Here is a 17,398-nt window from a genome sequence, read left to right as displayed (position 1 = left end):
AATACATCGTTTCAATAATTTCTTGATATTCGTGGAAGAAAAGAGGCATCCAAGAAAGACAATAGACGTCCAAAAACGAATACTGCCTAAAATTTTCGGTGATCCCACCGGTCTATGCGGATTTTTTGTCTGAGGGGGAGAGGTGTAAGTTTAAAGTTAGTCAAAATGACCACAAATAGGACCCTTGTGAAAAATTGCAGGGCGGTGTTACGTAGTTGTGGATAAATCAGTCCCATATGGATGGATTCTACCATAGGCGTAACTCGGCGGAGCAACCGGGGGGGGGGGGGCTGTCGTAAAATGACATACGGTAAGGAAAAAATGCTCTAGCAAGTGTATTAATTGCAACTCTTTGTTTATTTTTTACATACTAAGAACTCAAAGCATTACCTTTTATATGGTACAGTTAAAAATAATGTACAGGGTGAGTCATAAGTTTCCATACAAGTGGTGAAAACGGTGACTAATATTTATTTTTCCTTTTCAGGCAGGTGAAACAATGAAAAACAGATGTCACTAACGAAGGAAGAACGGATTGACATCATTCTGTTGGCTGGGAGTGCTACCACCCGTCATGTAGCACGTACATTCAATGTAACCCACAGAACGCTGATAACCCATGACACCGTGGCCAAACTTACCAAGAAATTCAGAAGGACAGGTTCCGTCGCCGACGAAAGCAGGCCTGGAAGACCAAAGACAGCAACAGATGAAAGGAGGGTAACGCAGGTGCCACGGGTTATCTGCGTTCTGTGGGTTGCATTGGATGTACGTGCTACATGACGGGTGGTAGCACTTCCAGCCAACAGACTGATGTCAATCCGTTCTTCCTTCGTTAGTGACATCTGTTTTTCATTGGTTCACCTGCCTGAAAAGGAAAAATAAACATTAGTCACCGTTTTCACCATTTGTATGGAGACTTATGACTCACCCTGTATGTTATGTTATATGCTCTTTACAAAGGTTTTTTGAAAAATGCAACAGTGTGTCATTTTACCTGAGGTACTTAGATAAAATGACATACACATTTATAACACGTAATTGAGTCTTACATATCCATTCATATAACACGTAATTTAAACTTTTTACTTGCATACTTGTCCTTGATGTCTTTGGTACACCAGCACACTCATTGTGCGCCCACATTGAACATTGTATGCACTTCAGCCATGTTTCCTTAGGTTTCGAAAGACTGAATAAGTCTTTGCAATAGATGCATGGTGCGTCATCACTATCATGTAGCTCAGAATAATCATCGTCATTATCATCAAACTGAAGTTCAATCTTGGCTTGTCGAGCTGCCCGTCTTGATTCTAATAGTTTCTTCTCTGCAATTTTTGTCTTCACTTCATAATCCTGATTATACCTTTCAGTTGTTGCCGCTGCCATAAACATATGGTCTGGAAAGACATCAGGGTTAAAGGGCCAGATGCCTGTTTCAGAGAATACGCAAATAGCTTTGCTGAAAGTGGCAGCTTTTCCATAAGCCAAAGAAAATAAACTGCCAACTTGGTACTGTGTTACTACCCTCCCGGGATGAGTTTTCAACCATTTGCGGACTTCTTCATTGTAATATGTCTTCAACGGGTCAAAAAACGTTACATCCAAGGCTTGAAGTCGATGTGTGCATTTATAGCACGTTGCATATTGTCCTTATGCCATTACTGTCTGTCAGTTTTTCTTACCATTACTTCTGTAGCTTAAACTAATAATAAAATAAAACATTTTCAGTCTGCTGTCCATAATATCTACAATAATTCAGTTGCAATAGTGATTTTATTAATAATTAGGGCTACTGTAGCCATTACTGGTACTCCCTCTGTCCCATAATTATTGTCCAGTACACTTTTGTTTGTTGTCCCATAATAATTGTCCGATATTCAAACTGTGACATTGGTGTATACAGAAGAAGAAAAGAAAACACAAGAATGTGTCATACAACGTTATTACTCAAGGATTAGTACAAATTGGCCGATCAAGTATCCAAAAGAACCTAAATAAAAAGTTACCATTTTGGCATACCGGACAATAATTATGGGACAGAGGGAGTATTATTTACACATTGAACAACTTTCAACACTTACATTATTTTATGCCTTGGCAATAATAGAATTAATATTAAATGTGTAGGTCCACAAAATATTTACTCTGGTAAAATGACATACTATGAATACTTGCAAGATTTTACAATAATTTTATAATATGCACAATATAACCATTTCCTTACCTTATTTATACAAATGTTGGCCGGCTTATTGTAATTGTAGAAATCTGGCATCAAACAATGATCACCTCAAACTTTTACAACTCCGTATTTAAGGATTACTCTCCTATTCCGAAATCCTTTACACAATGGCACCGCCACTCACACAGGTTCTTTGTTGTCTACTACAGTACACAATCAGAGATTGAAAAGTTCTGTCCCTTGCGGCAGTAACGAGAAACTCAAGGTATGTCATTTTATCTGAGTATGTCATTTTTAGGACAGGTTCCCCTACATCACACCCAAATTTTCAGATTTACTGAAATTTACAAGTTAACCTCCTGGGACCTGAAAAGCAAACTGATTTTTTATGATTTGACAAATGTAAAAGTTATTTAGCAAATTGGCCGCGGTGGCTCAGTCGGTGTCGACCTCCGTGGCTGAGTGGTTAGCAGAGCGCACTACAACGCCAGGAGTTTCGGGTTCGAGTTCCGGGTAAGGAATGGACATTCATGTTTGTCCAGATGATAAGAAACTGAGAAACTGTAAGAATTGAAAAGTGTAAAATTGAGAAAAAGTGTGAATAGTGGGGTATACCTCTGTGTAGGGGGTATTTCCTTTTTTAAGAAAAAGAAAGTCGGTAACGCGTCTGACTACCATGCTAAAGGTCCCGGGTTCGATCCCCGGCCGGTTCAAATCCGGGAACTTTTCTAACGTTGGAAGTGGCCCCGGCCCCCACCCAGCGTCGAATGACATGGCTACCTGGGGGGGGGGTAAAGGCCGTCAGGGTCGTGATGCTGATCACATCACCCCCACTCACGACCGGATCAAGAAAGTGTGGTCTCTCCCTCCCAAAGTTCAGCTCTTAAGTTACGGGCGGGCATGTTTTCTACTCAGACCCGTAGCCAGGCAGGGGGCAGGGGGGGCTGAGCCGCCTGGAACTACCGTCAGCCCCCCCCCTTGCACTGAAGTAAAACTATTGTGTGTAATTTGTTTGCAGTGAAGAGTGAATATGTAGACAGCCGATATTATTTTGCTCACATCTTTGGTGAAGGATAAATTCAGGGAGCATGAACAGCAGCTATTACATTCGTTCATCTTATTTATAAGAAGAAGTCTTAAGTAGCGGCAAGTATTTAGGAGATTCTCTTCTCTAGACTTCAGAAAGTTCTTTCACAGGGGAGCTTCTTTATCTGTACCTTCGTTGCCACTGTTGCAATCTCCCATTTATACAGAAATCTGTGACTTTTATGTCATTATGCAAATTTCCTCCGCATCTTCGTCAAAGGTTAACAGCTCCCAAGTTTTGGGAACGAAGGTTAGTTTTATTGTTTCTGCCGGGGAGTGGAATGTACGCTAGGCACTATGATTGAATATTGCCCCTTTTTTGTTGTGTGATATCTGTATCATCAAACGTAGTATGGAGTGTGTAGTAAGGGATGATTTCAGTAGCAGCCAATTAACACTTCAAGTGATATTTTAAAAGATATGGAAAAAATGTAGTATTTGTGTGATATTTCTAAACTTTATGTAACTTAATGACCCCCCTCCCCCAACACACATAATTTACCTTAATTTAACACTGTTAAACTTTTGAAAAATGGAGTTGATTTACAAAGCCCCCCATAACTCGTGAGCCCCCCTGATAACCCTTGAGCCACCCATGGAGATCAATTCTGGCTACGGGCCTGTTTCTACTCCTTGGGATTGTTTATTCTTTTTTACTTCATTATTAGGAAATGTATGCTGGGCATAAACAGCCAAATGTAAAGCTGTAAGTTGTTGCTGTTGATGATTTTAGACTTTATGATATATGTTCGTTCAGGAATACTGTCTGTAGTGTATTTATGAACGTAGGATTGTTACTTGTTAGTCTGTAGATTCTTCAAATACAAGGTATTCAAAATTGTATTTCAAAATACTTGTATATCTCATTGCAAAAAATAGAAAATAAGCTCACCGACCTCTATGGCGGAGTGGTTAGTACAGCATATGCCAGAGGTCCCAGGTTCGAATACCAACCTGCGTGTTCTTCAGGAGTGCCCCTTCATCATTTTATCATATCACTCATCCTCAGCACGATTTGCCAAAAGTGACAGAGAAAATCTACGTAAGTAACCTAATTCAATCTATTAATCAATTGAGGGCAATTTCAGTGAGAGGCATGTGATCATTCATCACATCACTCAACCTCTGCATCCCCATGCCAGCAGACGAGAAAAAATTAACACTTAAGTGGACTTTTACGCTAAATATTAACCACATATCTGATAATTAGATTTATACATAAATTACCTCATCTTGAAATTCCTCACTCGGTAAATATGCGATATAGCCCGAACGGATTTCTTCAAATTTACAGGATAAACTACTTACTTAAATCAGATTCTGCAGCATTGTCGAAGTTCTTCGAGGTATTTTCTTTCGCGGAAACTGAAAACTTCACCATAGAATGCTGCAGAACAAGAAATAATCACTTTTTATGTAAGGAACTTGCATTTTCTGTAAAGCGACATTTTGCCATTGTTTCCATTATGTACCTGCAGATGGCGCGAGCGTCGAAAGTCACACGGTCTCGCCAGTGTTTCCAAAGGTGCCTTTCTTTTACGAGATTTTTTTTTCTTTTCTTATTTTTAACTGTGCTTACCTAACCTAACCCAACCTAACCTAACCTTGCCGGAAATGGTCAGTGGGGCTATCGTGAATGGTTCTTGGAGCTATCCGTCAATAGTTTCTGGAGCTATCGTGAATGGTTTTTTGGGGCTATCCGTCAATGGTTTGTGATGACATCATGAACACGAAAGTAGGTATTTTTGGGTGAAGAAGGTTGAAACACTGCATACCCACTCCAAATCGACAAAACACAAGCACGACGCGCGATGATTTATGACGAGTGCACGCCATATTGTCTGTTACCCAAGCGGAACAAGGGAGACAAATAATGACTCGTAATATGAAAAGTTGACACTATTTTATGGAAAAAGGCATAACTTCACCTCAAAGAATCTTCCGCAATGCAGAATAGGTAAGTATCAATGCTAAAATGAACGAAATAAACGAGTGAGAGGTGTTCGGGCTATATCGCATAATTACCCCTCACTCTTCCCCCAGTGACATCACTGCACATCCCTCCCTAGTTAGGAGAATTGCAGAAAATATCACTGTCAGCATGTTGAGTCATACTAGCTTTCAGGTACAACCTCCCCCACCCCTTTACCAAGTAATTTCTAATTCTTGCAATTTAGATTCTATTAGTGTGACAATTTACAACCACGGTGCAAAAGTAGGGGAGAAAATGTTGCATCTAGCTAGAGTATGTGCGATTGGTTAGCTTTGGTTGCTGCAAGCCAGTAGAGCAGAATTTCACCTAGTTTCATAAATTCAAGCATCACAAATTGAAACATTTTCATACAGGGTGCAGCATAAAATCGCTGCCCCTAAAATGCAAGTTGCATCCTGAACAGTGCAAACTATGCAGTAACTCGCATCAGCTCAACTATTTCACAAGTATAGCTGAAACTGGCAACTGTTTTTGTCAATCTCTGGTGGCAGGTAATGGAGTGGAAATATTCACACCACAGTGAAATGCGAAAATCAATTCATTGGCAACATCGCAGCAGGACTTATGCTGCACACTGTAAAGTCCATGAATTCTACACTTGTTCTGTTTTCAATTGTTCTATAAGGTTTTCTGTTATGTCCTAATGTTAATGACATCACAACCTATGGAACAAAATGGCGACGAGGATTAAAGAAGATAAATAATTACTACTGTAAGTAGAATTATGGTACTTAAGTCCAAGTGAGCCAGTATGGAAAAACACATAAGTTTTATACCTGCATTTGAGGCTTATAACCCAAGCCAGGATATAAATTCGTATATTAAAAGATTCAAGGCTTTTGTTGAGGCTAACGATATAGACCGTGTTAAAAATGTAAACATAAACATTGGTGATGTCTTGCCCGGTCCCCCCGGAACTTCCGGTTTAGGCCAGTCACCGTTGTTGCCAGTGCACATTCACCAGCATACGAAGTAAGAAATGAGCGCTTGTTTTCATCAATTGTGCGACGATAGTCAAGAAAGATAATTGTTAAAGTTCTACTATGAAGGAGTGGACGTCTAGAATCCGTCGGATGATCAACTGCAGAGCAGATTATTAAAATATGACGTGTCTTTGTGGCCGCCAGTTGTATAGCATACTACATACAAGTGTCTCACGCACGACGAACTCAAAACGTACAAAGGTTTAGATATATTCAATTATTTTGTAAATGGAAAAGTGAGGGAAAGATAATTGTATAAAACTAGTGATATTATTATATTATAAAGTAAAGTAGAGTAAAGTAAAGTAAAGCTTAAGTGAATCTTTGCCAACAAATCTGCACAAGTAATGACACATAACAAATGCTAAAGTAAATATATGTGCTTCCAACGTCGCCTTTCCGCCTGACGGATGTAGGGAAAACCTATGATATGGCATGCCACTTTCACTTGCACGAATATACTTTAAACAACAAGGGAGTTTTAAGATTGAAGCGACAAGCGATATCGGGATTTCGCACAGAAGCATTGGATCTAAAGCAAACCATTCACCAGCCACGCTTGCGCAAATAACAGGCCGGGGCAACACAATGCACGGTATTGATAAAACGGCCCATTCCGAGCGACAAGCGACACCTCCAATTTGTCGTGTCGCTTTAATTCGGAAGGTGTTTTTTTATTTTTGAATGTTGGTTTCCAAGAAACACGTATCGCTGCAGTCTGAAAGCTTCCTTTCGAACCAATTCATCACGAGAAAATGCACGTGTCGCTTGGACTGGACTGTTGTTTTGTCAGCACCATGCATCGTGTCGCCTCGGTCTGTTGTACTCGTATGCAAGGTGAATTGTTTCCTTTAGAGTAAAGGGGCTGTTGCTTGTCGCTTCGGGGTGTAATCTCCGTGCCACTTAAAAGTGAATCCTCAGTGATCAATAATATTTTTCGAACCGAAGCGATAAACAAGCTGCACGTGTCGCTCAGATTCCCAATGGCGTGTATTATGCCGCCTGAGACTTGATTTCCCATGAGCGGTAAATGTTTATTTATAGACTAAAAGGGCCTGTGGCGCTTGTCACTTCGGTACGAACCACTGCTGTCGCGTGTCGGTTCGGTTTGAAACCTTACTAAGAGGAGTGCTTTTCACCACAACACAATACGCAGATAAACGATCAACATGCTTAACAAAATGCAAGTCGTACAAATACTTTCCGGGTACCAATCCTTTCTTTTTCTGCTTGTATCAACAGGTTTCGTCTCTCTAAGTCCTTCGGAAACCTACGAAGTGATACTTGACTCAAAAAATTTGTTCCCGATCGAACTGTGAAACCATGTCCTACACAGTCGACACCCTATTTCCTTGTAAAAGAATCTCCACCTTGCTCTTTCATATTAACATCCATAGCACCTTAAGCGTAACCGGATGTTCGAGGGGGACCAGACGAGTGCGCATGCTCCGCAGTAGCTCCGCCTTTAACACCGTCTATACAAGAAAGGAAACGACTGTTTACTTTTATTTCTGTAATCGGTAGTTTACCATATCAAGAGCTGGAACACAGATTAAGTCCAAAGGATCCACAAGATTGCACCTTGGAGGAACTCTCTGATACATTGCGAAAAATATATGCACCGCAGGTAAATAAATGGATTCAACGATTTGCTTTTATGCAAATAAAGCAAGAGCAAGGTGAGACAGCTACATCGTACATAAATCGTTTAAAAGTTGCTGCAATAACTTGTGAGTTTACAACAGATGAATTAGACACTCGTCTTAGAGAAAAACTTGTGTTTGGACTACCCGATAGTATACTAAAAGATAGATTACTGTCAGACATGCCCAACACATTCGAAAAGGTTTGTGATGTAGTACTCCAACATGAGATAATACGCACAAATAAAAATAAAGTCAATCAAAATGCATTTTTGGTAGGTGAAAATAAACAAATACAAGGCTCACGTAGATTCGGTACAAACAATTCGTTTACTAAAGCTCATTTTTCAAAGATTCAACAAGCTACAAGAGAATCAAGATTCGGAACAAATAATGCATACAAAGACATGCCACAATCTAAACCCCATACTGCATTTAGCCAAAAATTTATATCACGACAAAATCAGGCAAAGGATATAAAATGTAAGCGCTGTGCAAGGTTAGGTTGTACATTCAAAGAGAACTGTCCTGCATTCAATGCTATTTGCAGTTTCTGTAAGAAGAAAGGACATTTTTTGGCTTCATGTTTCGAAAAAAATAAACAATGGAAGGAACCTGCAGTCAATTTATCTAGTATGTATAAAGGAAATTGGGTCATTCCATGTCAAATCATCCAGAATTTTGTGAAAATGTCACCCACCATCCCCGATTTTGATGAAATTCGGTATGCTTATAGAACTTTTGATGGTGATTACAAAATTGACAACTTTTTAAAAATTGGTCAAGGGGATCAGAAGTTACGCGCTTTTTAAGATCTCCGTTTACGCCACATTCGACTCCACTTTGAATGACACGCATTAGGTTATAAACGATCGTAACTTCCCTCGGGTTTGCCGTAGAAACTTCAAGTTTGTTATATTTTCTTCAGAATAGTATAAGCTTTCATTTAAATAACGTTTCAGATTAATGCATCAATAAGCATGTATTTTTATATATAGTTTTATGTATTTTTTTAGAAAAACGAATGACTAACTTCAAGAGCGAATTTCATGCAATGCCCCCCCTTCAATTTCCCCCCAATTTTATATGTAGGTAGCTCAGAGTGTGTACTAATGGCTGATGGAGAAATTGGGATGGGCGGTTCAGACACAGGGTGATAAAAAAATCATTTGCATAAAATGACATTAAAAGTAAATCTTATTAAAAATGCTTATGTATTTAGCACAAAGCCTGAAGTACAATATGTTTCAAGCTACAATATTCAAAATTTATGTTCACTATGTGTGAATGTAAGCATAGGCGTAACCTGGCGGGGGCAAAGGTAAGCTCTTGCCCTCTCCAAAATGTATAGATTAATTTAAAATTTACAAGTTAAATATATATTGTGATCCTCCTGGCACTTGAGGAACAAACGAATAAAGAGTAATAATTGTGATTTTTCAAATGTGTTTATCAAATAATCCTGTCCACTTTTTTATGCGATGGAAAACTTTGTGATTATCTCAACCAAAAAATAGTTTCCAAGTGACACCCATTAAGATAGGACCTCAAAATTATACTCTATGCATTGCCAATATTTCATGTACTATAAAATTGTGCTGCTCACATTTTACATGGATATTTTGACCATTTCAAACATAAAGTATTTGACTTATCACTAAGTACATATGTCCTTCCATTTGTGTTGTTAATGTTCTCACTGGACACAGCATACTTTTTGGCCAGTAGTAGGGAGTTGATGGACCAAGTGGATGCAAGAATTTAATAGCTGCATCTCCATTTTCATGTGGTCTTTTGAAGCAATCCTACAAACAAGTTGAGTCACGCACACACATGCTACTACATAACTGATTACAGTTGGAATTCGGAAAGCCACTCCTTCACAAAGTCAAACCATACAGTTACAAAACATATTACATCAGCACTTACTATTTTTGCTCTGACTGCTAAACAACTAGTGTTTGGAAGTAACTAGTTACAAAGTTACAAGTAACAGTTACTTTTTATTTAGGAATTCTAACTGTAAGTAGCTACTTTTAAAAGTAAGTTAACAACGGTAACAGAGTTACTTTTTGCAGTAGGGAAATAGCTAAATTGGACAATTCTGTTCCAGACTATAAAAAAAAAATATGCACCTTCTCCAGATGCTACGTGAAAGGATTTTCTTTGAATTGCTGGTAAGGATGCTATGCTTTGTTGCATGCTTAGAACATCCACGCTTTACTGTAATTCATTTCTAATTGTATGTGAAAACTCCATTGTTTTGGTAGACTGCTGCGTTCGTTTGGAATGTGGTTGTCCAGCTAGGAAAAAGTCATTGTCGAGGGAGTGGATCTTTGGATCTTGTTGAACTTGGAATGGAGGAGAAAGAAATAGGTGCAAAGGGAATCAATGACACCATATTCAAAATACCGTGGTCAGCACACAAAGGATTTTTTAATTATCATCGTTCAAGCAAAGCTGACTGTGTTTTCCATCATTTATTAGCAGTAATAATGTAAATATATGAATACATATTATGTACTAGAAACATAAGTAAAACATGAAAGTCTTCATGATCATTGATTGAGTGTAACGTTTACATAAATCAATGATCATTAACAGTACGTTACTGTTACAGTAACTGTAAAAGAAACTCAGTTATTTCAAAGTACCAGTAACAATAACTGAGTAAATTTTTAAATGAGTGACTGTAACTCAGTTACTTGTAAAAAGTAACTTACGGAACCTGTAAGTTCAAAATTGTGCATACTTCCTGGTACTGTTGTAGTACTTTACAATCGCTGACACATTGTACTGTGGGTTGTTGTTACCCTAGATGATTACTAAGAAATTTATGCCTTGAATACTACTTCTATAGAATTGGTACATAATTGCCACACTTGTTGCTTCATACTATAGAAGTCTATACAAGAATTTTTACTGTTCCAACCATCCCGTCACAAGGATATTTTCTGTGGAATGTGGCGAAAAAGCTCCATTTGAAAAAAACTTCAATCAGCACAAATGTGTAGTATTCATTCTTACTTCATATTACGTATCGCCATGAAGAGTAGCCAAAAAAGAACTTCCATATTGAGATAAAATGCACAAAAAGAATGTTCTTGAAGATAAATTTGCTAAACTTGGGAATGTTAATAATGATTATATATATAATCATATAATATATAAAATTTTAAAGAAACTGAAGACAGTTGAAACTAACTTAGATACAGTGGAACCTCGATTTTACGTTATCCAGGAGATCAAGCTGAAAAAAAATAATACACGGGAAAATGTAAAATCTTGGAAAATTTCTAAACAATTTGCTATGTTGGGACCACCAAGATTGAATGCAAAATGAAGGAAAATGTAAAATCGAGGAACTTAAATCTGGGTTCCACTGTAATTATTACTTCCAAATTTTAAATTAATCTATAAATTTTGGAGAGGGCAAGAGCTTACCTTTGCCCCCGCCAGGTTACGCCTATGCTTACATTCACACATAGTGAACATAAATTTTGAATATTGTAGCTTGAAACATATTGTACTTCAGGCTTTGTGCTAAATACATAAGCATTTTTAATAAGATTTACTTTTAATGTCATTTTATGCAAATGATTTTTTTATCACCCTGTGTCTGAACCGCCCATCCCAATTTCTCCATCAGCCATTAGTACACACTCTGAGCTACCTACATATAAAATTGGGGGGAAATTGAAGGGGGGGCATTGCATGAAATTCGCTCTTGAAGTTAGTCATTCGTTTTTCTAAAAAAATACATAAAACTATATATAAAAATACATGCTTATTGATGCATTAATCTGAAACGTTATTTAAATGAAAGCTTATACTATTCTGAAGAAAATAAAACAAACTTGAAGTTTCTACGGCAAACCCGAGGGAAGTTACGATCGTTTATAACCTAATGCGTGTCATTCAAAGTGGAGCCGAATGTGGCGTAAACGGAGATCTTAAAAAGCGCGTAACTTCTGATCCCCTTGACCAATTTTAAAAAAGTTGTCAATTTTGTAATCACCATCAAAAGTTCTATAAGCATACCGAAATTCATCAAAATCGGGGATGGTGGGTGACATGGCCTGGATGAATTGACGTGGAATGACCCAATTGTGAAATGAGGAACAGTAATTTGGATACCAAAGGTAATGTTTATGGAGAAAGCAATTCTCAACATAGATTATTCTCTATGCAAGAAGATAGTACGTATACTTTTTTAACTACAAACACGGAACAAATGTACAATAAGAAGGCAAACGAATCTATTTCTAATTTGCAACACGCAGCTGATCAGATTTCATTGCGAAATGAACGTTTACCTTTGTACATTGATATTATAATACAAGACCAATGTTTAGAAGCTATTGTCGATTCTGGTAGTTTTGCTAATTTCATTTCAAAAGATTTGTTAACTAATCTTATTGGCAACTTCACACTGAGTCCGCTATTAAATTCATATACGTCGATATCAGGTGAAAGATTGTGTTTATTAGGCCAATTAAACTTAAAACTTTACTATCATGGCAAAATGTACATGATGCCTTTTGTTGTTGGCGATAAGATTAATACAAATATATTAATTGGCAGAGTTGGAATGAATATATTATTTGGTGATTGGCGCAGCAAACTTCTAAATGAGTTTCCTGAAACTGATTATGTTCAAAAGGGAGATTCTACACATGCATGCTTAGGTCTAGATGCTTGTTCGAAAATTCAGCGTTCAGGCATAATGGATACTCCAAAGGTACATGTACAGAAGATTGATGACGTGGGTGAATGTTCACGAACATCAAATGTGCAAGGGCAAACTAGCAAAGTCATGATTCTGAACAAACATAAAGCCGACGTACATAATTCAAGTAATGTAAAACAAATGAACATTGAAGACTGTCGTTCACAATTACTGACATCTTTTGCAGAATTGTTTAATGAGGATATTAGTACACCCATTAAAGATTTCAAGGTATCAATACCTTTACAGAAGAATGCTAGGCCTGTGTTCAGGAAAGCGTACAGAATAGCATATTCATTACGAGATCAAATAAAAGAAGAAATAGATAATATGTGTAAGCAGAATATTATAGCACCTATAGAACATTCAGAATGGGCAGGTCCTATTGTGCCAGTTAAGAAATCAAATAATTCTATACGTATCTGTGTAGATTACTCGAAGACGGTCAATTTTCAAACCGATGGTTTAGTGTATCCTCTACCAGACTTTCCTGATATTTTACAAAAAGTTAAAATAGGAAAGTACTACACCAGGCTTGATTTACGTTCAGCATTTTTACAAGTTAGTTTGCATCCAGACTCACAAAACATATTGTGTTTAAATTATGATTCTCACTTGTACAGAATGCAACGTTTACCATTTGGTACAAATGTTTCGTCTCAGCTTTTCCAACAGGTAATTGATTCAATTTTAACAGGATTGGAAAGAGTTGCAGCATTTATTGATGATGTTATCATTTCTGGAGATAGTCTACAAGAATGTTTTCTAAGAACAAAACAAGTTCTGGAACGCTTTAAAGATTACAATGTTAAAGTCAATTTAAGTAAATCTGAATTCCTAGTGCAAGAAGTGATTTACTTAGGAAGACGTTTTACGGCAAATGGAATCACACCAACTCAAAAGCATGTGCGTGCTATTTTAGAAAGTCCAGAGCCAAAGGATAAGGTTCAACTACAAAGTTTTTTAGGGATGGTTGCATTTCAAAGCCGTTTTCTACACAACTTGTCATCTACAATACCACACCTATATCGACTTCTGAGGAAAGGCGAAAAATGGTTGTGGTCTAATCAATGTGTGTCGGAATTTAAGGCTGTTAAAGATAAGATTGTTCAGACACCTGCTATAATTCCTTTCGATCCTTCAAAAGAAATAATCCTAGAAACGGATAGTTCTTGCTACGGTGTTGGAGGACGATTAGGGCACAAGATAAATGGCGAACATCGAACAGTGGCGTGTTTTTCAGCTACACTTTCACCTGCTCAGAAGAATTACTGTCAGGGAGAAAGAGAGGCATTAGCCATTGTTTCGTCTGTGAAACATTTTTACTTATATCTGGCAGGTCAAAAATTTACAATATACACAGATTCAACGACTGCGAAATCATTGCTTGATTCGAATACACCAGTGCCAATGCAACACAATGCACGTTGGCAGAGGTGGAAAATATTCATGGCATCTCTGAATTACGAAATAGTGTATTCTAAGAAGGTTCCAATAGCAGATGCTTTGTCAAGATTACCACTACCTGAAGAATTGCAATCAGATTTGGTTTTGACAGCGTATGCAGATCTAGAAAGTTACAACCATTACGCATATCTGAGATCAAGGAGCATACAAAAAGCGATAGTTTGTTGTCTAAAATAACAATTTACGTTAAGAATGGTTGGCCAAGAGGAATTGATCCACAAATCAATGAGGAAGCAGTAGCTTTATGGAAGAAACGTCTGGAACTGTCAACAGAAGATGGATTGTTGATGTGGGGAAATAGAATTGTATTGCCAGAGACACTGCGATGCAAGTTTCTCACTCAAATTCATGGTCTGCACAGTGGCGTAGTGAGATTAAAACAGATTTGCAGAGATTTAGTTTGGTGGCCTAAAATGACTACTGACATTGAAAGTTTTGTTGCAAAATGTGATGCTTGTCAGACGAATGCAAGAGCTCCAGCAAAAGGACAATTTATATCATGGACAACGACATCACAACCCATGGAACGTGTACATGTTGATCATTTCTATTTCAATGGTTATTTATTCCTGTTGTGTGTTCATGCTCACACGAAATTTTTGAATGTTTGGCAATGTTCTAATTTAACGGCTCAGGAAGCAATTAGACATTTAAAAAGCCAATTTTACATACTTGGTTCTCCAAAAGAGTTAGTCTCAGATAATGGACAACCCTTTGCAAGTGAACAATTTAAGATGTTCTGCCAAAGGTTGGGCATTGAACTAAAGCATTCCTGCCCATATAAACCTTCGGGAAACGGTTTGGCTGAGAGAACAGTCAATACCGTGAAAAGGTATCTAACCCTCATAGGAGATTTTCCAAAAGGGGATGTTAGAAAATTAAATACTGAAGTAGAATCACTACTGCGTACAGTAATACACTGGCATAACAACACTCCATTGCCATCAACTGGAACATCTCCAAGTTCATTAATGTTTTCTTACAACACTGCAAGTAATATAATCATTAAAGATGACACTAAAAATGTTCATTATGAATGTGAGAAATTTTCAATTGGAAGTAAAGTATATTATTACTGCCCTGAAAGAAAGATATATCGGAAAGGAGAGATTATTGAAAGATGCAGTTTTTCTGTGTATAAAGTAAGAGATGTAGAAAGTGGCAGATACAGAAATGTACACTATTCATTTTTAAAGATTCTCCATGAAACAGGAGGAGATTCAAATCAGTCAGAAATATCCAAGGAATATGACGATAGTGCATATCATGCATATTTATATCCTCCAATTAAAAATGAAATGCATCGGCAGGAACTAAGCGACAGTGAAGAACACAATGCTCACAGTTCGTCTCCGAAGCAAGAAAGTAGATCATATTCGAAGGAAGCGAGCAGACTTGGTCCAGGAACAAGTTTGTCTTCGAAGGGAGGAAGTGATTTTGTAAGAAGGAAATCTGAAAGAGTAAAAAGGCCAAGAGTGTTTTACCCCTCATAAGTTTGTTTTCTCTAGAAGGGGAGAAGATTGATATATATTATAAAATACATTATTGTATGTGGTGAACTAGCAGTTATGGCCAATGTACATAGTCTGTGCATAGCAACGATTATGCATCTTGTTTATGTGTCTTATGGATGTTTAAGTTTTAATCATGTAATCCACCTTGTTACAAGTTTGAATATATTTAATTATGAAGTTCCAATCTTGAGATGTTTATTTCTGTTTATGTCATTAATATTAGGACATAACATTTTCATACATTAAGGAGTGGTATTTGCTGATATGGAACAACTGAAAAAGGCTAAGGAGTTCATTCGATAATACTATTTCATACAGTTGTGTTCACCCAGACAAAATTTTCTGGTAATAATTTAATCACATCCTCCCGAAATCCCCAATTTTCTTAGACAATCTGTTCCTCCCTTCTAAAATTTTGTCCAAAAACCAACATTATAATCATTTTGGTGTCAAATTTACCTTTGCATATTCATCATGTTGGAGTTCTCAAAGAACCCCTGTTTTAGGGATGTCTCTGCTATATATTTATTCTTAATGTTGCTGATAATTGTCCCCAAACAAAATTTAGGTCTATACATTATTGGAATTTTCACTTCAAAGTTTGTAAAATGTTGCATACAAAAGCCTAGAATTAGTCTTGAATTTGGATGTTAGAGTAGTTTTGCTCACTTGTCTGTTCATATTCTCAATACTTCAATATTTGTTAATTGCAGAACAATGAAGCAACAGCTGACTCAAAGTGAAGAAAAAATAGAAAAAATATTCTCGTATACTGAAGTAGGAGGAGTCAAGCTTCCTTTCATGTGCCAATGTGAAGCTTCATGGACAAACATAGCTGAGCGCAGGGAAAAAGAATTTCTCCAAGACACCATCTCGGACATACCAATAACATTTTCCAAGGACATTCTACACGAAGCCGATGGGAAGAATGGATTGAAAATAGAAGGACCAGAAGCTTGGAGAATGGAACACAATAAGATTCTGCAGAAAATAAAAGACAGGAACTTAAAGTTGCAAGCAGAAAGAATACAAAGGGAATTCAAACGACAAGAAAATGAAAGAGAAATACAGCAAAGAATGAGAAAGATAAAATCCTTCAATGTTTCAGATGACTGTCAGGATATCCTCAGAAGTGAGAAATCAGCACCAGTCATTTCACCTACAGTGCATGTTAAAAAGAGAATGCATATGAAAACCACACAAAGTGAGCCTGCTATTAAGACATCGCCACCAGTAATAGAGGGAGAAGTTAGTGGCATTAAATCCAGTCCATCTTGTAAAGGAGGTAAGTGAAGATGTATCAATTAATTTCTGGAAATTCCGTGTATTTGTATCTAAGTCTCATAATCGTAGGAAACAAGAATATGCAATTACAATGGTCTGGTATTGGTCAGAGCAAGGACAACAAGCACAATGTACCCTTCTGTAAACAAACTACAACCCCTTGAAGAGATTTCAACAACATTACTGGAAGCGAGAGGAGATGGTATCCCTGCTAGCAAAATTTCCACAAAGCATCTCCCATCTGTCTCATTGTCACCATGTTATACCATAGGAGCATCACCCCCAGCTAACTCCAAGGCTTGACCAAACATCCTTCCAGCTAACATTTTCCACTTCAAGTGCTTCTCAACAGTTGGATAAATCTTGCATTTGTCAATTCTTTTATAACTATAACATTCAAGTGTAATGTATGCATAAACAAACCAAAAAAGAGGACTATATTCAATTATGCCCTTTTCCAAAAAAAATCTCTATAAGAGGCAGTGTTCATGAATGTTTCACATTATATTTATAG

The 17,398-nt window shown here is 37.4% G+C and overlaps 1 protein-coding gene across 1 annotated transcript in view; it reads left to right on the top strand.

Annotated features, from left to right (window-relative positions):
- The first annotated feature begins 4,046 nt into the window (after positions 1-4,046).
- Positions 4,047-17,398, top strand: part of LOC146004471 (uncharacterized) — a 40,982-nt gene continuing 27,630 nt past the window's right edge. Inside the window, exons 1-2 of the mRNA XM_083143328.1 lie at positions 4,047-4,099; positions 16,314-16,885. Coding sequence (XP_082999454.1) covers positions 16,318-16,885 — 568 coding nt within the window. The 5' untranslated portion in view covers positions 4,047-4,099; positions 16,314-16,317. The remainder of the gene's footprint in view (positions 4,100-16,313; positions 16,886-17,398) is intronic.

The sequence above is a fragment of the Lepisma saccharinum genome, chromosome 21 (assembly GCF_977018435.1).
Source record: "Lepisma saccharinum chromosome 21, izLepSacc3.1, whole genome shotgun sequence".
NCBI classification, from domain to species: Eukaryota; Metazoa; Arthropoda; class Insecta; order Zygentoma; family Lepismatidae; genus Lepisma; species Lepisma saccharinum.
The sequence above is the reverse complement of the archived record's forward strand: the minus strand, read 5'-3'. Positions and strand labels throughout refer to the sequence as shown.